This window comes from Periplaneta americana, chromosome 10, assembly GCF_040183065.1.
Source record: "Periplaneta americana isolate PAMFEO1 chromosome 10, P.americana_PAMFEO1_priV1, whole genome shotgun sequence".
NCBI lineage: Eukaryota > Metazoa > Arthropoda > Insecta > Blattodea > Blattidae > Periplaneta > Periplaneta americana.
Window position 1 is genome coordinate 17,056,796 of NC_091126.1, and position 21,893 is coordinate 17,078,688.

Sequence of the window (21,893 nt, forward strand, 5' to 3'; positions counted from 1 at the left end):
TAGTATTTCAAAAGTTTCTATGAATACTGTAATTCGATTTTCTAAAGTTTCTATGAACATTGTAATGAAACTTGTCTCGAGATAACATTTTTCTTTCCATTCTTCCCACTGACAAACATAATTTTATTAAAATGAAAAACTATACGCTTAACTTCGCTTCTGGTATGGGTCACAAATCATAGAGAACATTAAAAATGTTTATACATCTAGACTAAAATATATGTTTAGTCTACGTTTTATGTGACAGATATCGCAAATGTGTTGAAATGGGGAAATGTAACGACGCAATTCTTTCTCATAAGACACGCTTTATGTAACTATTTAAAAACTATGTCAGTCTCCATGATATGGGCAATTAGTCTCATTAATGATGTTTTTAAATTAGCCCATCATTACAGGTCTGTTATTTAATAAGACAGGGATTAACAGCTGACGAAACATTTGAGCATTATAATGAGGATGCCTCTTACATACTGCACAGAATCTTTAAAATCAAGTTTAAATGCAATTATGGTTAGTAATATTCAAATATAAACACTCAATTTAAAATAATAATAGCAAGGCAACCAAGGGCTAATTGCCCGTAATACAGAAACAGATGCGTCATGTATTTAATACAGCTCTGATTATGTAAAATAGTTCAAGTGGAAGATATCACAGTTGTTACCTCTGGGAATACTAGATGGGACATCAAGTATCCAACCTTCGATTTACAATCACTCTTCGGTAAATTATACTGACATAAATTGCTAAGAGGAAAAAAACAAACATGTCATCCAACAAACCCAATACACCAAACACGGATTCTGGAATTACGTCTATTGGCAAAAATAAGTACATCAGAGCTGCTGTGAAACAAAGCACAACTCTGATTCTAAACATCAACACCAGTCCTCCGACAGAGAAGAATTCATTCCAAAGATGGCGCATCAGTGTTGGCCAATCACGCACCATTTCCAAAATCTGCAACAAGAAAAAAGTTAATACCTTTTAATGCAAGAGAAATGTTACAAATGTTGGTGGGTAAATTTTCGGTAAATTAAACTGACTTAAATTGCTAAGAGGAAGAAAACAAACATGTAATCCATCAATCCCAAGACACCAAAACCAGGTTCTGAAATTATGTCTAAAGGCAAAAATTAGTACAGTAAAGCTGTTGTGAAACAAAGCACAACTCTGATTCTGAACATCAACACCAGTCCTCCAAAAGGGAAGGACTCAATCCATAGATGGCACATCAGTAGGTAGTGGCCAGTCATGCACAATTTCCCAAATCTATAACCAGAAGAAAATGCAAAAGAAATGCTACAAACATTTGTGGGTAAATATTCGGTAAATTACACCGACATAAATTGCTAGGTACGAGTAAGAAAACAAACATACCATCCAACACTCCCAAGACAACAAAAATGGATTCTTAAATTACGTCTAATGGCAAAAAAAATAAGTACATCGAATTATTAATCAATTGGCTACCAGATAACAGATTAACAATAAATGTAAATAAAACTAAGTTTATAATATTTAATAAGAAACAGGATCAGAGGATTTAAATAATACGAGGCGCATCCAGAAAGTAAGTTTCCATACTTTAAAAAAAAAAAGAACTCACACTTTCAGGAAAACATTTATTGGCAACAGGTACAGCAATGTTTCAGCTATTTTTCAACATAGCCACCACCAGAATTGAGACACTTGTCGTATCGTAGGATCAACTTTTGTATCCCTCTGTCGTAGAACTCTGGCACCTGTGAATGGAACCAGCGTGTGACAGACGTCTTCAGCTCTTCGTCGTTGCCAAAACGCTCACTGGAGGACAGGAATTTCTTGAGGTGCAAGAAAGCGTGAAAATCGCTGGGAGCAAGATCAGGATTGTAGGGTGGCTGATCAAACAACTCCCAGCCAAATCCCGTCAAAACAGCTGCTGTGCGCCGAGCCGTATGTGGACGAGCATTGTCATGGAGGAGCACAACACCTGCAGTAAGCATTCCACGCCTCTTGTTTTGAATGGCATGTCGCAATTTTCGCAGTGTTTCACAGTAACGGTCAGCGTTCACTGTTTCACCTCTTGGAAGGAAGTCAATGAGCAGAATGCTCTTCCTGTCCCAGAACACCGTGCACATCACTTTCCGTACTGACAGCGTCTGTTTGAATTTCGTCCTGACCGGAGATCCACTATGCCGCCAATGCATTGACTGCTGCTTGGTTTCCGGGGTGAAGTGCGAAATCCAAGTCTCATCGCCCATGACGATCCTGTCGAGGAACTCGTCGCCGTCATCTAGGTACCATTGCAGAAATGTCAGTGCTGCTCCTAAACGTTGCATTTTGTGTTTGGGTGTCAGGTTTTTCGGCACCCACCTGGCACACACTTTTTTGAACAGCAGGTGCTTAGTGACAATCTCATGCAACAAGCATCGCGATATCTGCGGAAAATGGCTGCTCAGCTCCATAATCGTGAAGCGACGGTTCTCCATGATGCACTGCCGCACCAGCTCAACACGATCATCATTGATGAGGGACGGTCGCCCACTGCACTCTTCATCATGGACACTTGGACGACCTTCGGAAAACTGCCTACACCAGCGACGCACCATCTGCTTACTCATGATGTTCGGCCCTTAGACCTGACAGAGCTGCCGATGAATTTCAATTGGCACAATGCTTTGTGCATTAAAGAACTTTATCACCGACCGAAGCTCGCAGGCGGCGCGGCGGGAGAAGGAATAAGAGCTTCCATTTCGGACCACTGCTGCCACGCTACTGGCACCAGGCGGGACCTGTCCAGCTGGCATATGATTGATACGTCATAGATCTGTTACGCATGCGCAATTGACACGGCTAATTACGTTTACCTTAAAGGGGAAAAAATCGGGAAACTTACTTTCTGGATGAGCCTCGTATTATAGAGATTGGAAATAAATCAATTGAATGTGTAGATATGTTTAAATATATAGGATTAATTATGAATAAAGCTTTGTCACATAAGCTCACATAAATAATATGGTTAAAAAAATCACAACAGTAATGGGTGTCACGCATAGACAAAAGGGCATTATTTTTTCAACTAATCAAATAAAAAGTATATGTTACGCACTAATCAATTCACAATTCACATAAGTGGGCTGCATATGGGGAACATGTAATAAAGAAACAATAAAAAATTGGAAGTAACTCAAAGAAGAGCAATCAAATTGTTATATGAGCTGCCATATTTAACACCATCAACTGAAGTGCATACATAATATTATAAAAATTCTGCCATTGAAATATAATATTAAAAAATCCATGTCTTTTTATGTTTATAATACTAACGGGAAAAATACACTATAATTATAAATTCAAAATCAATGCAGAAATTTATAGATATGAAACAAGATCAGACAGACAATTGAGGTTGAAAACATCAAATACAACAAAATTTGGAATTAAATCATTTTATATAGCATCAAAAGAATATAATTCATTACAAAATTGCATGAGATTGATTAATACAAATGATACATTTAAAGAACAACTTGTTCAGTATTGCTGGAATCAATATAATCAAAATAACTCATACAGATGACAATTAAGTTCAATTTTTTATTTAAAGTTGCATTGTTTATGATATTACCGTAGTTTATAGATTTTTTATATACCTACTCTATGTAATATACTCAAATTGTGTCATTCATTCATTCATTCATTCATTGTGTTCTGGCCAAGAGCAGTCTTTCACTACAAACCCAGCTTTCTCCAATCTTTCCTATTTTTTGCATTCCTCTTTGCCTTCTCATATTTAGATTTAGATTTATTTAATAATAACATATACATAAAAACGTTACATTAGAGTACCCCGAAAGAGCAAAGCTCGTGTTTGGGGACAGTTTCATTACATAAATATACATATTTGTAGACAAAATACTTAAGAAAAAAGGTCACATAAAGACGATAATAAAATTAGTAATAATAATACTAGTAATAACTGAGTGAACACAGAGATGATGTTGAGATTGGTGGATTAATATTAAATTATTATTAGTAGTATAATTAGTACAGGTCATGTTGATATAGTAACCAAGATAAGATAGAAAAAATATACTTAGGATAGAAATAAACTTGTTTTACAATACATGGTACATAATATAATACAAGGAAGTCTGTCATGTAATTTTTTTAATTCTGGATCTGAAAATTTCATTGCTTAAAATAGTCAATTCTGGATGAAATTTTATTATCGAATTATATAGACGTGGACCATAATTTGTACTGTGTAGTAAAGCAGCAGATGTGAAACATTTAGGTTCAACTAAATTAAGAATTTCATTTCATCTTGTATTATGATCATGTGGCTGAGCTACAAATTTCATTCTATTTTTATGATAGAATTTCATTAAAGAGTATTTATAAATTTGGTCAATTCTAAAAACATTCAATTCGGAATGGATCAAATTTTTTGGATAATCCAGTTGCCTTTTCAAACAAATTTTGATTATATGTTTTTGCAACATAATTAGAGGAAAAAGAGCAGTTTTTGTAATGTCTTCCCATCCAGTTATACCATACCATACCATACCATACCATATGATCCCTATATCTTAATATCATCGTCATCTGATATTGTCTTCTGTCCCGAACTCTTCTTCCAATCACCATTCCTTCCAGTGCACCCTTCAGTAGGCAGTTTCTTCTCAGCCAGTGAACGAACCAATTCCTTTTTCTCTTCCTGATCACTTTCATCCTCATTTTTTCTTCACACACTCTTTCCAAAACAGCTTCATATCTTAGTCTGTCTGTCCACTTCACACATTCTTCTCCATATCCACATTTCAGATGTAACATGGCAATCTTAATTGTAAATTCAACAATGAAACAACGACTTTAAGGTTTTGTGGATGGTTTCCAATGTCTCCAGTCCTGATCAACTAAACGTTCCTAGACTGTGCTAAACTAGAAGTGTCAAGAATTTCATTCCTGAGGAGGTGGATTTCATTAACAGGCCTGTCATCCCATCTCTCTTCTTCCCAATGCCAAACCAGAAGAATGCAATTAAAGCTTCATGACAAAGTGGACCTCCATGACAAAAAAAAAAATACCCAAAAATTTACCATAATCTAACCATTTTTCTGTACAAACACACAATCATCAACACACTTCTCGTAATGCTGTAAATTAACACACACAGCCCAATAACATTGTGAGCAATTTTTATTTTCTTCATTATCACCCTTCCCATTTTAGGCCTTGTGGCCTGTTACTGCCTCAGTCAGTCATTTATTCAGTCATCCAAACTCCTCTTCCCTTTATGCTTGTAGTGTACAAGTTGTTTGAGTATCTTACTATTATACATCTTCTTTATGTGCTGTATCCAATTCAATCTGCAGTCCTGCATAAATTTCAAAATTGGCTGCATACGTATTTTTTAATATGTCCAATTTCCTTTTATGATTGAAATGCTTGTTATTTCCTTAAAAAAGTAATATAATGAGGCTACACGAAATGGGAGGGTATCTAGCATTGATGGAATTGGTGATAGTGAGATGGTACTTGGAGTAGACTGAAGATTCGTCATGAGATTTCCTATGTTCATCTTATAGTTGTAGAAAACCGCAGAGAAATCCTAACGAACTTATCAGTCTTGGACTGAACTTTTACTATTGAAACACGTTAATGTTTAATGGCATTTCAGGTGCAGCATATGTAATAATTATTTACTTACCGAACGAGGTTCTCCTGAAAACCTTCTGTTATACTCATAGACCATTTCATACAATTGTCGAGCCTCCGACCCAATTAGTGAGGCAAGTGGGGCTTGTAATTCAGTTTCAGAGAATAGGATAAAAAGTATGGAGACCTGAAAAGTAAGACATACTTTAGTAGTATAATTCAAAGTAACTCTACTTCAAAGAAATATCTTAAAACATTCCATTGCTAGAACCAACTGCACAAAGGAGAATAATTGCTGCAGTAAGGTTAGTGTTCACGTGACTTACAATCAAATAGGTTTATTTAAAATCTGTCCCAACCAACCTTGTTCCTGATGTACACAAAGATGTAACCTTGCATGCATTTAGCGATTGGAGATAGGATGATTTAGATAAAACCAAAATGTAATTTATATGCATATGCAACATATAGTTCTCCAGTTAACCAAAATATTTGAGTAATTTAACGATGAAAATATTACGTGATATCACATGCAGTGATGGAGCATAGCATCTTCCAAAGTGTTAGGCCTATGTATTACAGTAACATGAATGTAACACCCGTCACAACATGAATCTCTTGCCATTGTTGTGCTTGTTCAGGTGTGTGATGTCAGCGCTACTACAGTGAATAGATTACATTTTTTTCATCATTTCATATCACTAGAAAAAAGTCTACGGAAAGAAAATGCTTCCTCTCGTGAAAAAAATTAATTCCATTTGCAAAATAGAAAAAAAAATCAAAATGTGAAGATATCAGAGATGGCCAGAAGACTTAATTGGTACCCAGCTTCCCATTATTATTTTCCAGTGTTTGTACAGTATTGTCCATAATTTATTTACTGTAGCTTTTCTGTAAGTAAATTAAATTCTTGTGAAAGTATTCAACATTTTTTAAATAAAAATAGTAAACAGCTATTTAGTGTCAACCTCCATTTAAGATTAATTATTCTGTGTCCCCATAAAAATGTTAAATAGAAGTTCTACAGTACTAGCAGAAAGGTCGTTCATTGTACAACCCCTGATCACATAAAATAGACTGATCAGCCTAATGGACTTTCAAGACAACTCATATCAATTTCTGTATCCTGCCATCTAGCAACTCCAAAAGAAATCACGTTATAACTCTGATGGGATTGCAATGGAGTAATAGCTTGCAACTATATTCCCATCTAGCGGTTGTTATCAAAAGTTCATTTTCGATGTGGAGATCCTAGCTATTGTTATCTTTTATCTGTTGCCATTTTATTACATGGGAATGGACAATCTGATACATATGTGATCAGAGATGCAACATAAGTCTAACAATGTTGTAACAGCAACAGTGTCTCTCCTATAAATACATTTTCGTTTTCATTCGTGTAGTTCATTACAATAATGTGAAAATCGTATTTTCATACCAACTGTCTACATATGGGACAATCAATTCTTTCCATAAAGCCATTCATGAATATGCAGGTCCTTAAGCAGTTACCTGAAAATTAAGAATAAAAAAATTACTCACAATAAGTAAACGATTTCCACATATACACTGGGGAGGGGCATAAGCAAGGAGGGGGAGAGGATTATTGTGTTTTAAGGTCCCCACCTTGAACTTTAAAAAAATATACATATTTCAATATATTTCATTGTTTCCATGGATTTTCCTGTTATTTAAAGTGTCTCACCTATCATATACAAATAACTGTTGAATAAATATATGAGGGGCAGTCAAATGAAAATGGGTCAAATGCCAAAAAGTATAATAGAACATTTATTACCTCAAAATTAATCTCCAAAACCGTTTATATATTTACTCCCCTGCGAGACAGAACGATCAATCCCATTCTTAAAAACGCTTGTGCGCTGTCTACCGAACCAGTTCTTTACCCAGTCACACACATCTTCGTCCGATGCAAAACGAAGTTCACGAATGTCTTTCTTCAACTCTCCAAAAAAGTGAAAATCGCATGGGGAGAGGTCGGGGCTCTAGGGGTTCAGGAGTGTTGAAGCGTTTCCCAACCAAATCTCCGAATAGTACTCCTCGTGGAGTTGGCAGTATGTGGGAGGGCTGTTTGATAGCATTCCAGTGTGTTTTGACTTAATGGCACGTCTTAGTTTCTGTAAAGTTTCTTCATAATGCTGTGCATTGATTTTGGCCCCATGTTCCAGAAATTCAACAAGCAGAGGGCATTCCAGGGTGTTTTGACTTAATGGCATGTCTTAGTTTCTGTAAAGTTTCTTCATAATGCTGTGCATTGATTTTGGCCCCATGTTCCAGAAATTCAACAAGCAGAGGGCATTCCAGGGTGTTTTGACTTAATGGCACGTCTTAGTTTCTGTAAAGTTTCTTCATAATGCTGTGCATTGATTTTGGCCCCATGTTCGAGAAATTCAACAAGCAGAGGGCATTCCAGGGTGTTTTGACTTAATGGCACGTCTTAGTTTCTGTAAAGTTTCTTCATAATGCTGTGCATTGATTTTGGCCCCATGTTCGAGAAATTCAACAAGCAGAGGACCCTTAGAATCGAAGAAGAATGTCAACATGACTTTACCGGAACTTGTGTGCACTGCTTTGGACTTTTTCGGTGCGGGGAGAATCCATGTGTTTCCATTGTTGGCTCTGTCATTTGCTCTCCGGTTCGAAATAGTGACACCACGATTCGTCCCCAGTGACAATACTCTTCTTCGTAGTTTCACTGTAAATGACCCTTTAAAGCAGCCATTGTTTGTTTTTTGTTCCTCGATCAACTGATGTGGAACCCATTGCTTGCAGCACTAGTTATTCGTTTATTGTGCTGGAAGTGAGGTTAGAGATACACGTGTTCGTCCAACATCACTAACGGAGGCAGGTAAAGAAGAACAGCGAGGTGTAGTGCGATTTTTGACTGCTGAAGGAGTAGGAGGATGAGAAATCCATCTCGCATGTCTGGTGTTTACGGTGAACACAGCATGTCATGTTCGCATGTACTGGAATGGCATAAGAGATTCCGAGAGGGACATGTCACTCCAAGATGATGCTCACCCAGAACAGGTTCATCATGCCATCACTCCTGCTGTTATTGCTGAGGATGATGATCTTATATGTGGAAATCGATGGATCATTGTGGAAAAACTTCGTTGTTTGGTGGGAACAAGTCACGGTTCTGTATCTGTCACTGCAACGAAGCACCTGCATTACCGAAAAATGTGTAAGCAGAGGTTGTAACTGTGCTTCCCCGAGTCGCCACCAGATGTCAGTTCAGCAATCAAATTCCAGTGGTAGCAAGTTGCTCACCATGAGATATATGCATGGTGACCAGTTTTCATTTGACTGCCCCTCATATATATATTATTGTATAAATGTAATAATGACACAAACATTTTTTATTGTAAAAGTTAAACACAAGTTAAAATTTGTTAAGAACTGGATGACTGCGAAAAAATTACGTTTAAAAGATTTTATATGAATATTCATGAATATGATATATTAGAACATAGTATAATATTAATAAATAAACTGTAACATAAAAACAATAATAATAATAATAATAATAATAATAATAATAATAATAATAATAATAATAATAATAACAACACATAAAATTAAAAATACAGATAATGTGGATTGTAAACAATTTTAATAATTACCTCCCCTTTGACAAAATTCTGCATACGCCACTGACACTGGATGCCAGTGACAGAGAAGATCAAGACATGTAAAATGAAGAACTTACCTCATTAACTAGATATCTTATCCAAAATTAAAATGAATCACATCACATTTCTGCAGGTTAACACAGTGTTAATCAAGCTTTGATATAAGTATCACTCTGAATATGCCAAAATGAAGAGCAGCACGTTATCTGAAATCGCTTCCATGACCACAAAAGTAATTATTTAGAAGTTATATAATAGTACTGCACATGATTAGGTAGTCTCTGAAGCAGTTGTTTGCGTGCTTTCAATCGGAGACCTCCAACTACCTCCGATTGATGCCGCAACTACTTTCCTATGAACAAGACAGCAGGTTGTGTATGTGCTGTGGTGCAAACATACACTGTCCGCTGGGCATTCTTTTAATCAGACATGTAGTGACTTGAATCCAAGTAATATCTATCTCTCTCTCTCTCTCTGTCTCCCCCCTCCCTCCCTCTCTCTCTCTCTCTTTGTTTAAAGTGCTACTTTAACCGACAGGCTTTTTCTACATTTGAAATTCATGGCAATTGTGGGAAAGTGTGTTATGTTTATGTTATTGATCAAATTCATGTCATTAAATTTAATTATTGCAAAATCTACAGCAAAAGTAAAATTTTTCAGTAGCTAATGTAAACAATTACAGTTCTCCTAGAAACATTCATATAGTAATTCTGACCATTATTTGGTAATTTGAGAATTAAGAGAAAGACTATCAGTAGCCAAGCGAGTAGAGAACAAGTTAATATTAGTAGATTCAATATTCAGAAATTAAAGGACGAGGAAACTAAGCAATATTATCAAATCGAAATTTCAAATAGGTTTGACGCTTTAGGAAGTTCCTACGAAGTTGAGGAAGAATTAGATGTTAATAGTGTATGGGAAAATATCAGAGATAGTATCATAACTGCAGCTGAGCAGAGCATAGGTTATTATGAAAGTAAGAAAAAGAAACCGTGGTTGATGAAGACTGTTGCATTGTAGTAGAAAGCAGGAAATAGGAACTAAATACAAACTTATAAAAAAAATCAAGCAATGAGAGGGGATTCGTACATGGTAACTTTTGTTTCATACTGGCAAATAATCAAGCATTATACCATTGAGGTACGACACACTTCAACAAGCCTTTGCCAATGTCCTTTCCACATATTTGTGTGGTGAACATCATAGGCACCTGAAAAATTATTCGTTGTTCCAGCATCACAACAATGCATCTGCTCATGCCTTCCTGAAAACCAGCAGTTTTTGATGGTTAAAAAATACGCTGGTTTTCCCACACTATCAATCATCTTTAATCAACAGTCAACCTCTCACTTCTGTATACAGCAGTGGTCTTGCTACTGTTTTGTAGATCTGAAGTTGTGTGTCTTTCGTATTAAAGATTTAAATATAGAATTTATGACTCTTGGTATCTTTTATGAACTTAAATATTTTCCCTAGTACAGCAATATTTCAACATATGACATAAAGAACTTGATAATTAAAATAATTTGCTTGTTCAAGAAATAATTATGTTCTTGCAAATTTTAATTTTGTAGCTGCATGGTCGAAGGCAACGATACACAACCTGCAACCCAGTAGTGTCAAAGTAGTGTCAAACTTAAAATTAAATAATATTTCAAAGACATAACTGTCATCATACAGTAATAACTAAGCTAAAATTATTGGATTTTCGCAAAGTCTACAAACACTACGAGATATGCCGAAAGGCTTAAGGAACTTTTTAAGTTCTTTCATGCACACGCATGTTTGCTTTTTAAATATAAAATCTTAAAAGGTGGGGGAAGTTTACATAAAACATGAATTACATACCACAGTAAATATGGCCACAATTCGTCTCCAAGGCAAGGCGATGTACATGAAGACATATGGAACACTGATCACTATTATATGTCCTCGGTGGCGGAGGATACGTGCCTGTTAAACAGTAGGAAAAAATAAATTAAGTCATCAGCTGCACAGAAATATCAGAGGCAGTAATTTTCATCTAATCTGACTAATAATATCTCATACATAATAATACTAAACTCTTAAATCTGTTACCATAATAATTGAATAACTTATAGCCAAGAAGGCATTATAAGCTGGTCTTAGAGTTTGTCCAAAATTAACGAAATCTCATTTAGATCCTGCTTCGTACCAGAAAATGAATGCAAGTCTTGCATTTCAACGCTTTAGTGGAAGTGTTGCCAATGGAATAAGATTTTTTCGACAAACCGAGACGGTGGATTTTGAGGGTTCTGAACAAACTGAAAGATTTACAAAATATTTAAATAATGTTTCGGACACATTAAATTCATGTATAACATCAAAACCATTGTATAAGAATGGTGACTCACAAAATTGTCTGTAATTTTCTACAGCTTCTAAAAACTACAGGCAATACTTTCACATTGTCTAGAACAATGGACTTGCTATTAGTATCCATTCAGAGTACTCTGCAGCTAAGTGAATGGCTATGGGACAAAGGGTACAAATATATTTTAACGTCTAAACTTAGCCAAGATACCTTGAAACGCCATTTCGTCAGTCTTTCACCTATGACGAGCATCTATCTGTAGTAGACTTTCTTCATTTACATTTACTGCAGTATATTTACGTCCCTATTAAGCAAGATTTGTCATCTGGAGAGAACTGTGAATTTAGAGTTGATACATCACTCATTACTACTTGCTACAAAAGAAAGGATCGTAATAAGACTTTAAATTAGAAATGCCTACTATTGAATTTGATACTAGAGATAGATGTTTAGTTTACCATTTGGCTGGATACGTTCTAAAACATTCTACTAAATACATTCATTGTAAACTATGTGCCCAGTTTTTTCGTGAACAAAGTCACGTGCCCACAAGTGTTTCCATCCTTACTGAAATAAGAGATTTTGGCTCCAATAGGGAGATTTTGTTTTTAACTAGGCCATCAGACTGAAATAAAAATAGAAAAAAAAACTGCATTCTGAAAGTGAAATGTGGAGTGACATTTTTCTTGAGTGCTTACACAGTATCAATAATATTGTGATTCGGCCCTCTGAAGTAGGTTGCAGTTTGAAACATATTAAAGATGCAATTCCAAAACTGTTATTTCATTACATGAATTGCAGATTCTTCTTCTGAAAAGAAATTCGAAATCGGCGAAGTCAACGAGGAACTTTCGAAAATTTCACACAAGTAGTCTGTGGTGAGTAATAACCATTAGTATTATTATTATTATTATTATTATTATTATTATTATTATTATTGGTATGTTAAGGAAACATTTTTTCCATTTTTCCATTGTTGGCAGATATAAAAAACTTACAATAATAGTGCACATTAGTGTAAGCAGCAAGAATTCATAATCACTAATCAAGTGTTTTAACAGCCCAAAAGTACACAAATACCGCTCTGCAGCAATCCCTTGCGTTAACAGTGAGTCAGAACACTATATATATTTCTATACATTCTGGACCTACTCTAAAATAGGTACGAAATTGCCACATTTTTGCAATCACAGTCACCATTTTTTAAAATGCTCAACAACAAAATGCACGATGTTCACCTGTCCACACCATGATGCTAACTGAAATGGCATGGCTTGTGCAGCTCAAAGATATATGCCACTCAAGTGCAACTATCAATAAACCTGTATGATGGCCAATTCAAACCAGGGAGATCATTCTGCCAGACCCTGTATTAAGTTTGTAGATGTAATATGGATGTAATAATACGCAATATTAATTCTGTCTTCTGACCTGGTTCGACATTCTGCAGTCTGTTTCCTAGGGCTGACACAGTTTCATTCTCTGGAATACGCGGCCTACGCCTCCTGAAGTATGTCCGCCACTCACCACCAAAGAAATTCCTGATGCCACTGAGAAAAGATTTAAAATATAAGATTATCACCGAATATCATAAAATTAACTTTAATTACATAGGACTTCGAAAAATAGTAATAGACAAACCTTGGTACGAAATTACAATAACTATTTTCTGGTTAGTGATAAATAAAATCTTATCCTCAAATCCCATAAATAACACAATTTTTTAAATAAATTTTCATCACAATGAAAAGATTTGAGTTTTCAACAACTCGAAATTTATGAACATATATGTAAATCTAGTCTTTCAGGTAAAGTTCCCTGTAAAGCAGATTTGAATAATTTCAAGGGAAAAATTGTTCCGGGGCCGGATATCGATCCCGGGACCTCTGGTTGAACGTACCAGCGCTCTGCCACTGAGCTACCCGGGAACTCCACCCGACACCGTCTCAACTTTTCCCTTTATATCCACACAACTCGCGTGGGCTGACGAAACGCTAGAGACCACATCGAGCGCACACAATCTCTGTGTGACTTGGAATTTTCCCTTGAAATTATTCAAATCTGCTTTACAGGGAGCTTTACCTGAAAGACTAGATTTGCATAATATATACGTCACTGTGTACGTTAACAGAAAAACACAATTCCAAGTCACACAGAGATTGTGTGCGCTCGATGTGGGTCTCTGGCATTTCGTCAGCCCATGCGAGTTGTGTGGATATAAAGGCAAAAGTTGAGACAGTGTCGGGTGGAGTTCTCGGGTAGCTCAGTGGCAGAGTGCTGGTACGTTCAACCAGAGGTCACGGGATCGATACCCGGTCCCGGAACAATTTTTCCCTTGAAATTATTCAAATCTGCTTTACAGGGAGCTTTACCTGAAAGACTAGATTTGCATAATATATACGTCACTGTGTACATTAACAGAAAACCACAATTCCAAGTCACACAGAGATTATGTGCGCTCGATGTGGGTCTCTGGCGTTTCGTCAGCCCACGCGAGTTGTGTGGATATAAAGGGAAAAGTTGAGACGGTGTCGGGTGGAGTTCCTGGGTAGCTCAGTGGCAGAGCGCTGGTACGTTCAACCAGAGGTCCCGGGATCAATACCCGGCCCCGGAACAATTTTTCCCTTGAAATTATTCAAAATGAGCAGTTTCCAGAGACTCAGAAAACTCAGAGGACTTCGTATGATGCTGCATTCACATGCATTCCAATACACAACCTTGACTTTATTTCACTGAACACTATGGTTTTGTTCATGTCCTACTAGCACCATGTTTTTCTACTATTTGGTGTGTCCACAGGGTCTTACACATATGTAGGTAGTAATTGTAATGTCGAGGATTCGAATCCTCCCGCTTCTATTTTTTGCTTTTCTAGCTTTCTTTCTTTGAGTGGTCTATATCTGCTATTCTTTCAATATTTCAATGTGATCAATGAATTTTATAGCGCCTATGTGCAAACACACACACAAACCAAAAGAGAACTGAAATAACATTCCTTTGTGAAAATAACATATATAACAATTAAATAACCATAAAAATAAAAATTAAATCACGTTATAAACCCTGTAAATTTATTACTGTCCTCATTCTTTGGAGCACAGATAAAAATCAAGTGTCTAACATAGAGACGGCAATAGGAGACTCATCAACTTCATTCTCGTAATGCAACAAAAGTTCCTGGAAAATTTCGAGTTTCCGCACTTTCATTTCAGGCATCAGCATCCAGGGTACCCATCACTAGGGAATGGATTTCTAGTTCAGTATCTATTTTGTTTGTTATGTCCTATACGTATGTTATTCAGATGTCTCTACATGTCATGTACAAAGGATAAAGGATCCCCTTATTAAAATTCTATAGGATCTTTAATGCTTAAATGAACCATAAAGTCCTATAAATGACTAAAAACTATGTTTGTGCACAAAAAGTGCCTTTTTGTTATTTTCCGTATATTTAAAATAAAAATACCGATAGTAAAAATGAAAATATGCCCAAAAAGCTAAAAAAATGCTATTTAAAACGAAAAATAATCTCTTACGGGCAAACATTGGTCTGGCAAGTTCGATCCATATTGGTCTTAGAAGGGGAGGGAAGAAGATTTTACCTAATTTTCTGGAACCGAAGTTTGTTTGAAAAAGTCCATCCTAGCATAAAAGGGGTAATAGATTGTTCAGGTTTGACGAGAGCTTACAAATTAGTTTTCGTATCATGCAAAATGAAACTGACCAATCAGCAGTCAGTCTTTCACTAATAGAATTTGAGTCTTTAGTTCAGTATTAGTACCAGTTCTTTGTATATAAATTCCACTTAAAATGAAATATTTACTAAATTAAAATTATTAATTGCTAATTTTATATAAACTCCTAAAAGTTCTAAATTGGATTTTGTAAATTCCTAAATCTCTCTTTTTTAGCACCTAAAAATCCGTTCCTTACCCATTAGCATAAACTTTCTGATATCCAGGCGAAGCAATGATGTGGCCTACACAGTCTTGTGAAATGCAGATTAAGCCAGCAATTTGTTTCTGAGTGGTACGGCGATTGTCATGAATCAGCCGTCAACACATTCCTTCTGAGGCTAACTGTTTGCTGTCACAGGACGTCCAGGTCGTTGATTGTCACGAGGCGAGCAAGGAGATGAACTATCACCTTTACTGTTTAACTCTGCTATAGAACAAGCCAATAGGAAAGTCCAGGATAACAGATAGGGTTTGGAATTGAATGGGTTACATAAGCTTCTTGTCTATGCGAATGACGTGAATATGTTAGGAGAAAATCCACAAACAATTAGGGAAAACACGGGAATTTTACTTGAAGCAAGTAAAGAGATAGGTTTGGAAGTAAATCCCGAAAAGACTAAGTATATGATTACATCTCGTGATCAGAACATAGTACGAAATGAAAATATAAAAACTGGAAATTTATCCTCTGAAGAGGTGGAAAAATTCAAATATCTTCAAGCAACAGTAACAAATATAAATGACACTCAGGAGGAAATTAGATGCAGAATAAATATGGGAAATGCCTGTTATTATTCGGTTGAGAAGCTATTTATCATCCAGCATGCTCTCAAAAAAAGCTGAAAGTTAGAATTTATAAAACAGTTATATTACTGCTTGTTCTGTATGGTTGTGAAACTTGGACTCTCACTTTGAGAGAGGAAAAGAGGTTAAGGGTGTTTCAGAGTAAGTTGCTTAGGAAAATATTTGGGGCTAAGAGAAATGAAGTTACAGGAGAATGGATAAAGTTACACAACGCAGAACTGCACACATTGTATTCTTCACCTGACATAATTAGGAACATTAAATTCAGACATCTGAGATGGACAGGGCATGTAGCACATATGGGTGAATCCAGAAATGCATATAGAGTGTTAGTTGGAAGGCCGGAGGAAAAGAGACCTTTGTGGAGGTCGAGACAAAGATGGGAGGATAATATAAAAATGGATTTAAGGGAGGTGGGATATGATGCTAGGGAGCAGATTAATCTTGCTCAGGCTAGGGACTGATGGTGGGCTTATGTGAGGGCGGCAATGAACCTGGTGGGCTAATGAGAGGGCGGTAATGAACCTCCAGGTTCTCTAAAAGCCATTTGTTAGTAAATACTAAGCATTTGTATTTCATTTTTATGTTGTTTGTACCAACTGGCACATTAAAAAGTTACTGACAGCAGAAAATAAATGTTTTCTTCACTACTAGTTGCTACTCTATAGCATACATAATGGGACAATCTGCACTGTCACTTCTTTCTGGCTTCATAATAAAAACTAACATTCCTTAAGTTAATTGTTACTTGAAAATATTGTAAGAATGGCACCAAAATGTACTGAAACTTGTAATTGTAAAACATCTGTGTGGCTGTATTTTACATTCACTTATGTACTTTATTTAATATTTTATTTTCTTGTATATACAGCTTGGGGGGTGCAGGTATAAGAGGTAACAGTTTCCACTCCGTTGCAGACAGACACAGGGCAAGTAGAAGGAGAAAGAAATGTCTTCGCATCCTCTCAACTTGTATGAAATATCATTTTAAGTTGCATGATGCAAAGGAATGTGACAAGGTTAGAATGTGAATAATTTTGAGGGAAAAATTGTTCCGGGGCCGGGTATCGAACCCAGGACCTTTGGTTTAACGTTAAACCAAAGGTCCCGGGTTCGATACCCGGCCCCGGAACAATTTTTAGATTAAACCAAAGGTCCCGGGTTCGATACCTGGCCCCGGAACAATTTTTCCTTCAAAATTATTCAAATCAACTTTACAGGGAGTTATACCTGAAAGCTTGATTTGGAAGGTTAGAATGTGTTAGATGAGGGAATAGTTAATTGACATGTAGCCAAAGAATGTGACAAGGTTACAGTGGGATAGATGAGTGGATAGCCAAATGACAAGAGACCAAGAACTGTGACAAGGTTAGTCACAGATATCGCTGCTGTCCCCACATCTGGCTACAGTTGGTGGCATTGAAGTAAATAAATACTATTACTTTCACTGAATTCTCCATTGGAAATTTTTTTTGTAATTATTTACATTAGCGGACGGCACATTTTCTCGAAAAATAATTATTCAGAATTTCTTGATCTGACTGGGGAATATGCACAAATTACTCAAATTTAGCAGAGAGCAATAATTTTTATTATATCTAATTTTAGTTAATACTTATGCATATAAGAAATGCATTCATGAGTAGAATTCAATGTATGGTACAGGTGACAAGAGGAAACTGATGTTGGTGTTTGTTTTGGTGGTCCTTGTATTAAAGGCGCTGTGATACATTAATGAGTTGGTCTGTTATTTTGTCTTCTGCTATCATGGTCACAGGTACTGTCCCTCCGAGTGGTTATGTTGCATCACAGTTTCCCTACCCATTTCTGCTGACCAATCTGTAAAAGCTTGTGGCTGGTCAGTCTTAGCTATTTCCAGAAAAATTTTTGCTATTCGAAATTGGACTTCTACGTATATTATACAAATGTTTAAAATAATTTAAAGAGATAGGCCCTGTTAAGTAATTAACTGTCACATGACTCCTCTCGTTTACAGTAGCGTGCAAATTAATCCGAACACGACATATTTTTACATTTTCTGTCATTCTTGGCCTCACAGCTGCTCATACCGCTTTAAATGACATCTGTAGTACGTGTAATTCCATTGTTGAAGGTCTGTCATTATTTTTTTTATAATATGTGACATTTTGCCTGTCGTTTTGTACTTATAAGCATTTCAGTTGTGTTGAAGACTTAATACTGCAATCCTGTGTACAGTCTGTCGTCTTCACAAATGGATACAACTCCACGAAAACGGTCTAAAATTATAACATTAGCAGAGCATTCTTCTATGACACAGAGGCAAATTGCTGCAGAATGTCACATCGGTTTGGCTACTGTTAATTCGATCATAAAACAATACAGGGAGACTGGATCCATCACACCCCAGAAAAAAGGAAACTGTGGCCGGAAAAGGAAGACTTCACCTGCAGATGATCGTTTAATTGTCAGGAAAAGTAAATTAAATCCTAGACTAACTGCTGTCGACTTAACCCACGAGTTAATGGCTACCACTGGGGCGAATATTCACGTCACAACAGTGCGGCGTAGGTTTTTGGAAGCTGGACGAAGGCCTCGTAAGCCTATTAAGAAGCAACTGCTAACCCCTGTTATGTGCAAAAAACACTTAATGTGGACAAAATTACATCAACACTGGACAGTGAATGACTGGAAGAATGTACTTTTTTCCGATGAGTCTCATTTCGAGGTCCACGGCCACGGTGTTTCTTACGTACGGAAAGGATCCGAAAAAGTAACAGCAGCTCATCTCCAACAAGCACCCAAATTCCCCCCTAAAGTAATGTTTTGGGGTTGTTTTACACATGAAGGGCCTGGAGCATTAATACCTATCAAGGGAATGATGAATTCTGACAAATATATTCACTTATTGGAAAACAGAATCGTACCCCAGCTGCAAAAATCATTTCCGGATGGCAGAGGTGTGTTCCAACAAGACCTGGCACCATGCCATACGTCTCGAAAAACTACAGAATTCTTCAACAAGAAGAATATTCAGGTACTCCCCTGGCCAGGCAACTCACCCGACATCAACCCCATTGAGAACTTGTGGTCAATTTGCAAAAGAAGAATGCAAAAAATGGATTGTTCTACAAAGGAGAAGATGATTTCTGCCTTCATTGGTGTATGGTTTCGCGATGAAGAATATTTGTGGGAAATTAGTGGAATCCATGCCAAATCGTCTCAGAGCTGTTATTAGGAACAAGGGAGGCCACATAGATTACTGAGGTATGTCTTAGATCCTTTTTTTATCCCGTTTGAGTGTTTTTGCATAAGTAATTACGTTGTTCGGATTAATTTGCACGCTACTGTAGATGACCCTGCGACATAACTACTTGGATGGACAGTACATTAGCTAGTGTTAGTGTCTGATGGTGTTGATTTTGTTGCAATGATTTATCCTAGACTGGTGTATTTTATTTTTATTTTAGTAGGTTATTTTACGATGCTTTATCAACATCTTAGGTTATTTAGCGTCTGAATGAGATGAAAGTGATTAATGCTGGTGAAATGAGTCCAGGGTCCAGCACCGAAAGTTACCCAGCATTTGCTCATATTGGGTTGAGGGAAAACCCCGGAAAAAACCTCAACCAGGTAACTTTCCCCAACTGGGAATCGAACCCGGGCCACCTGGTTTCGCGCCCAAGCGTCCACTGGCGTACATTTGAGTAAATATCACGAGTTAAACGTTAGGTTAGGTTAGATGAAGGGACAATTAAGTGATGTGAGCCCAAGGAATGTGACAAGGTTAGAGTGGGTTTGATGAGGAGATAAAGAGCTACGTGATGGATGAGAGAATAGTTGACAAGAGACCCAGGACGGTGACAAGCTAAAATCCTTTGATACTTAACTGTATAATCTAATGCATTGTTGCAGCCCCACTTAGTTTACCTAGTATCGCGTACTGGACCTCTGCAGTGTTATATTTGTGACCAGTACGAGAGGGGAAGTTACAACATTGTTTCAGATTCATCATCATCATCATCATCCGTCACGAATTAGGCCTGTGTAGACCTACAATTAATTAACAAACGATAGTTTCATATTGAAAGTATCTATGGCTGCAAACAAAACTCACGTGTTTATTACTATAGACATTTCAGAGAAGCCAATACACCAAAGAAAATTGTCTTCTTTGGTGTAGAGCTTCTGGATAAATACCCATAAAATATTGCCAATCTGGTTGTAACAACATATGAAATGTAAAACATGTTACTGACAATGAACTACTTTTACTGTCCAACCCCTCATCAAATCCTACCTTATTTTGTCACGAGGAATGGGTAAACATGTCACTAATCTATCTCCTCATCTAATACAAACTTACCTTCTCACAGAATATGGGGCTAAATTCAGATAACGTTATATATTTAATCATGTAACACTCAAAAGGATACTGTGTTGAAATATTCCCGCAATTAAGTAATGAAGTGAAATAAAGAAGAAAGAGTGCTTGATCATAAATCAGAAACAGAGCTACATAAAGTTTCCTAACAAGAAATGGGTTCACTTACTAAACAAATTAATTTTATATTCCTAAAAATGGTCCCACAATACTAGAGCAGAACCTACCCCAAAACTATTAAAGAAAGCTTAATTACGTACACAGACAGCCGAGCCTCTGAGTGTAAGGTTAAATGTAACCTATACTTTACTAATAAAGTTTGCGTAACAACATTTAATGCGGGAATTGTCCCGGAATTTGTTGCTTATAATTGAGGAAATTTTCAGTTGAATATTTTGACTTATACAGAACGAAAACCTTCCAAAGCATGTCATTTTACGATTTTTAATTTGCAAACTTAAGTTATGTGTAAGTTGTAATATAGGTTAGGTTCGAAATATACTTACGGCCAATTAACTCTCCGGTACGTATAAATACCAGCCGGAATGGATATCAATAATCCCGCTACTAGGGCTATGATCACCTCGTCACCAATTCCGTGAATATAGTTGCTATCGGGCATTATTACGTCTTCCAAATTCACATGTAAGATACTTCAACTCACGAAAGCTTTCCTGCAAACGCCAACTGCCACAACTAGATTCTCCTACAATGCTGAATTTCTAAAATTTGTATACTTATGTTCTGCTTAATTTTGGGGGAAAAGCATCAATTAATTACTTTATAAATCCCTAAAAGGAGCGTTACTGTAACTATTTCATTCATCAATTTGAATCAGGATTCAGCAACATCTTGGGCAATGGTACCAATATTCAGAATATCCCACCAATGTTGGTTTATGATGTGACCAATCGAGTGACAACAAATGGTAATGGAATTGGAATTTGAATCAGGATTCTGTTGTAACTAGTGTTGAATATGTGTCGCAAGGCTATTTTTATTTAATTAAACTGCTGATATTGCTCGACGTAAGACTATCATAATATTAAACAAACACAAGTGGTTTACTTATCTGCATGCCAAGACCCATTTTAGGTACCATGGTTTACAGAGGCGTATCTCCTAGCCACAGTCCAGTATATAATAGACTAAAGACGTTGTAGTAGACAGTGTCCTAGCGTAGAATTATCCATAGAGGCAATACGTAAATTATAAAACGTCTTTGACGTAACCACAGTCTAGTATATACAGTCACGTAGTAAATATGCAAACATTAGATAGTTGCTCACCACTAGAATCGCTAATATCGCCTCATTACAGTCAATGCGAAATAGTACCGGCACAGTCTATTG

General features: G+C 36.5%; 1 protein-coding gene across 1 annotated transcript; it reads right to left on the reverse strand.

Annotated features, from left to right (window-relative positions):
• Positions 1-543: 543 nt before the first annotated feature.
• On the reverse strand, positions 544-21,407 carry LOC138707475 (E3 ubiquitin-protein ligase RNF170-like). The gene is made up of 6 exons (XM_069836960.1): positions 21,048-21,407; positions 13,069-13,187; positions 11,151-11,255; positions 7,085-7,158; positions 5,699-5,833; positions 544-963 (listed from the first exon to the last, which is right to left on the reverse strand). Exons 1-6 carry the CDS (start codon positions 21,161-21,163, stop codon positions 691-693), a joined length of 822 nt encoding a protein of 273 aa, XP_069693061.1. The 5' UTR covers positions 21,164-21,407; the 3' UTR covers positions 544-690.
• Between the last annotated feature and the right edge of the window lie 486 nt (positions 21,408-21,893).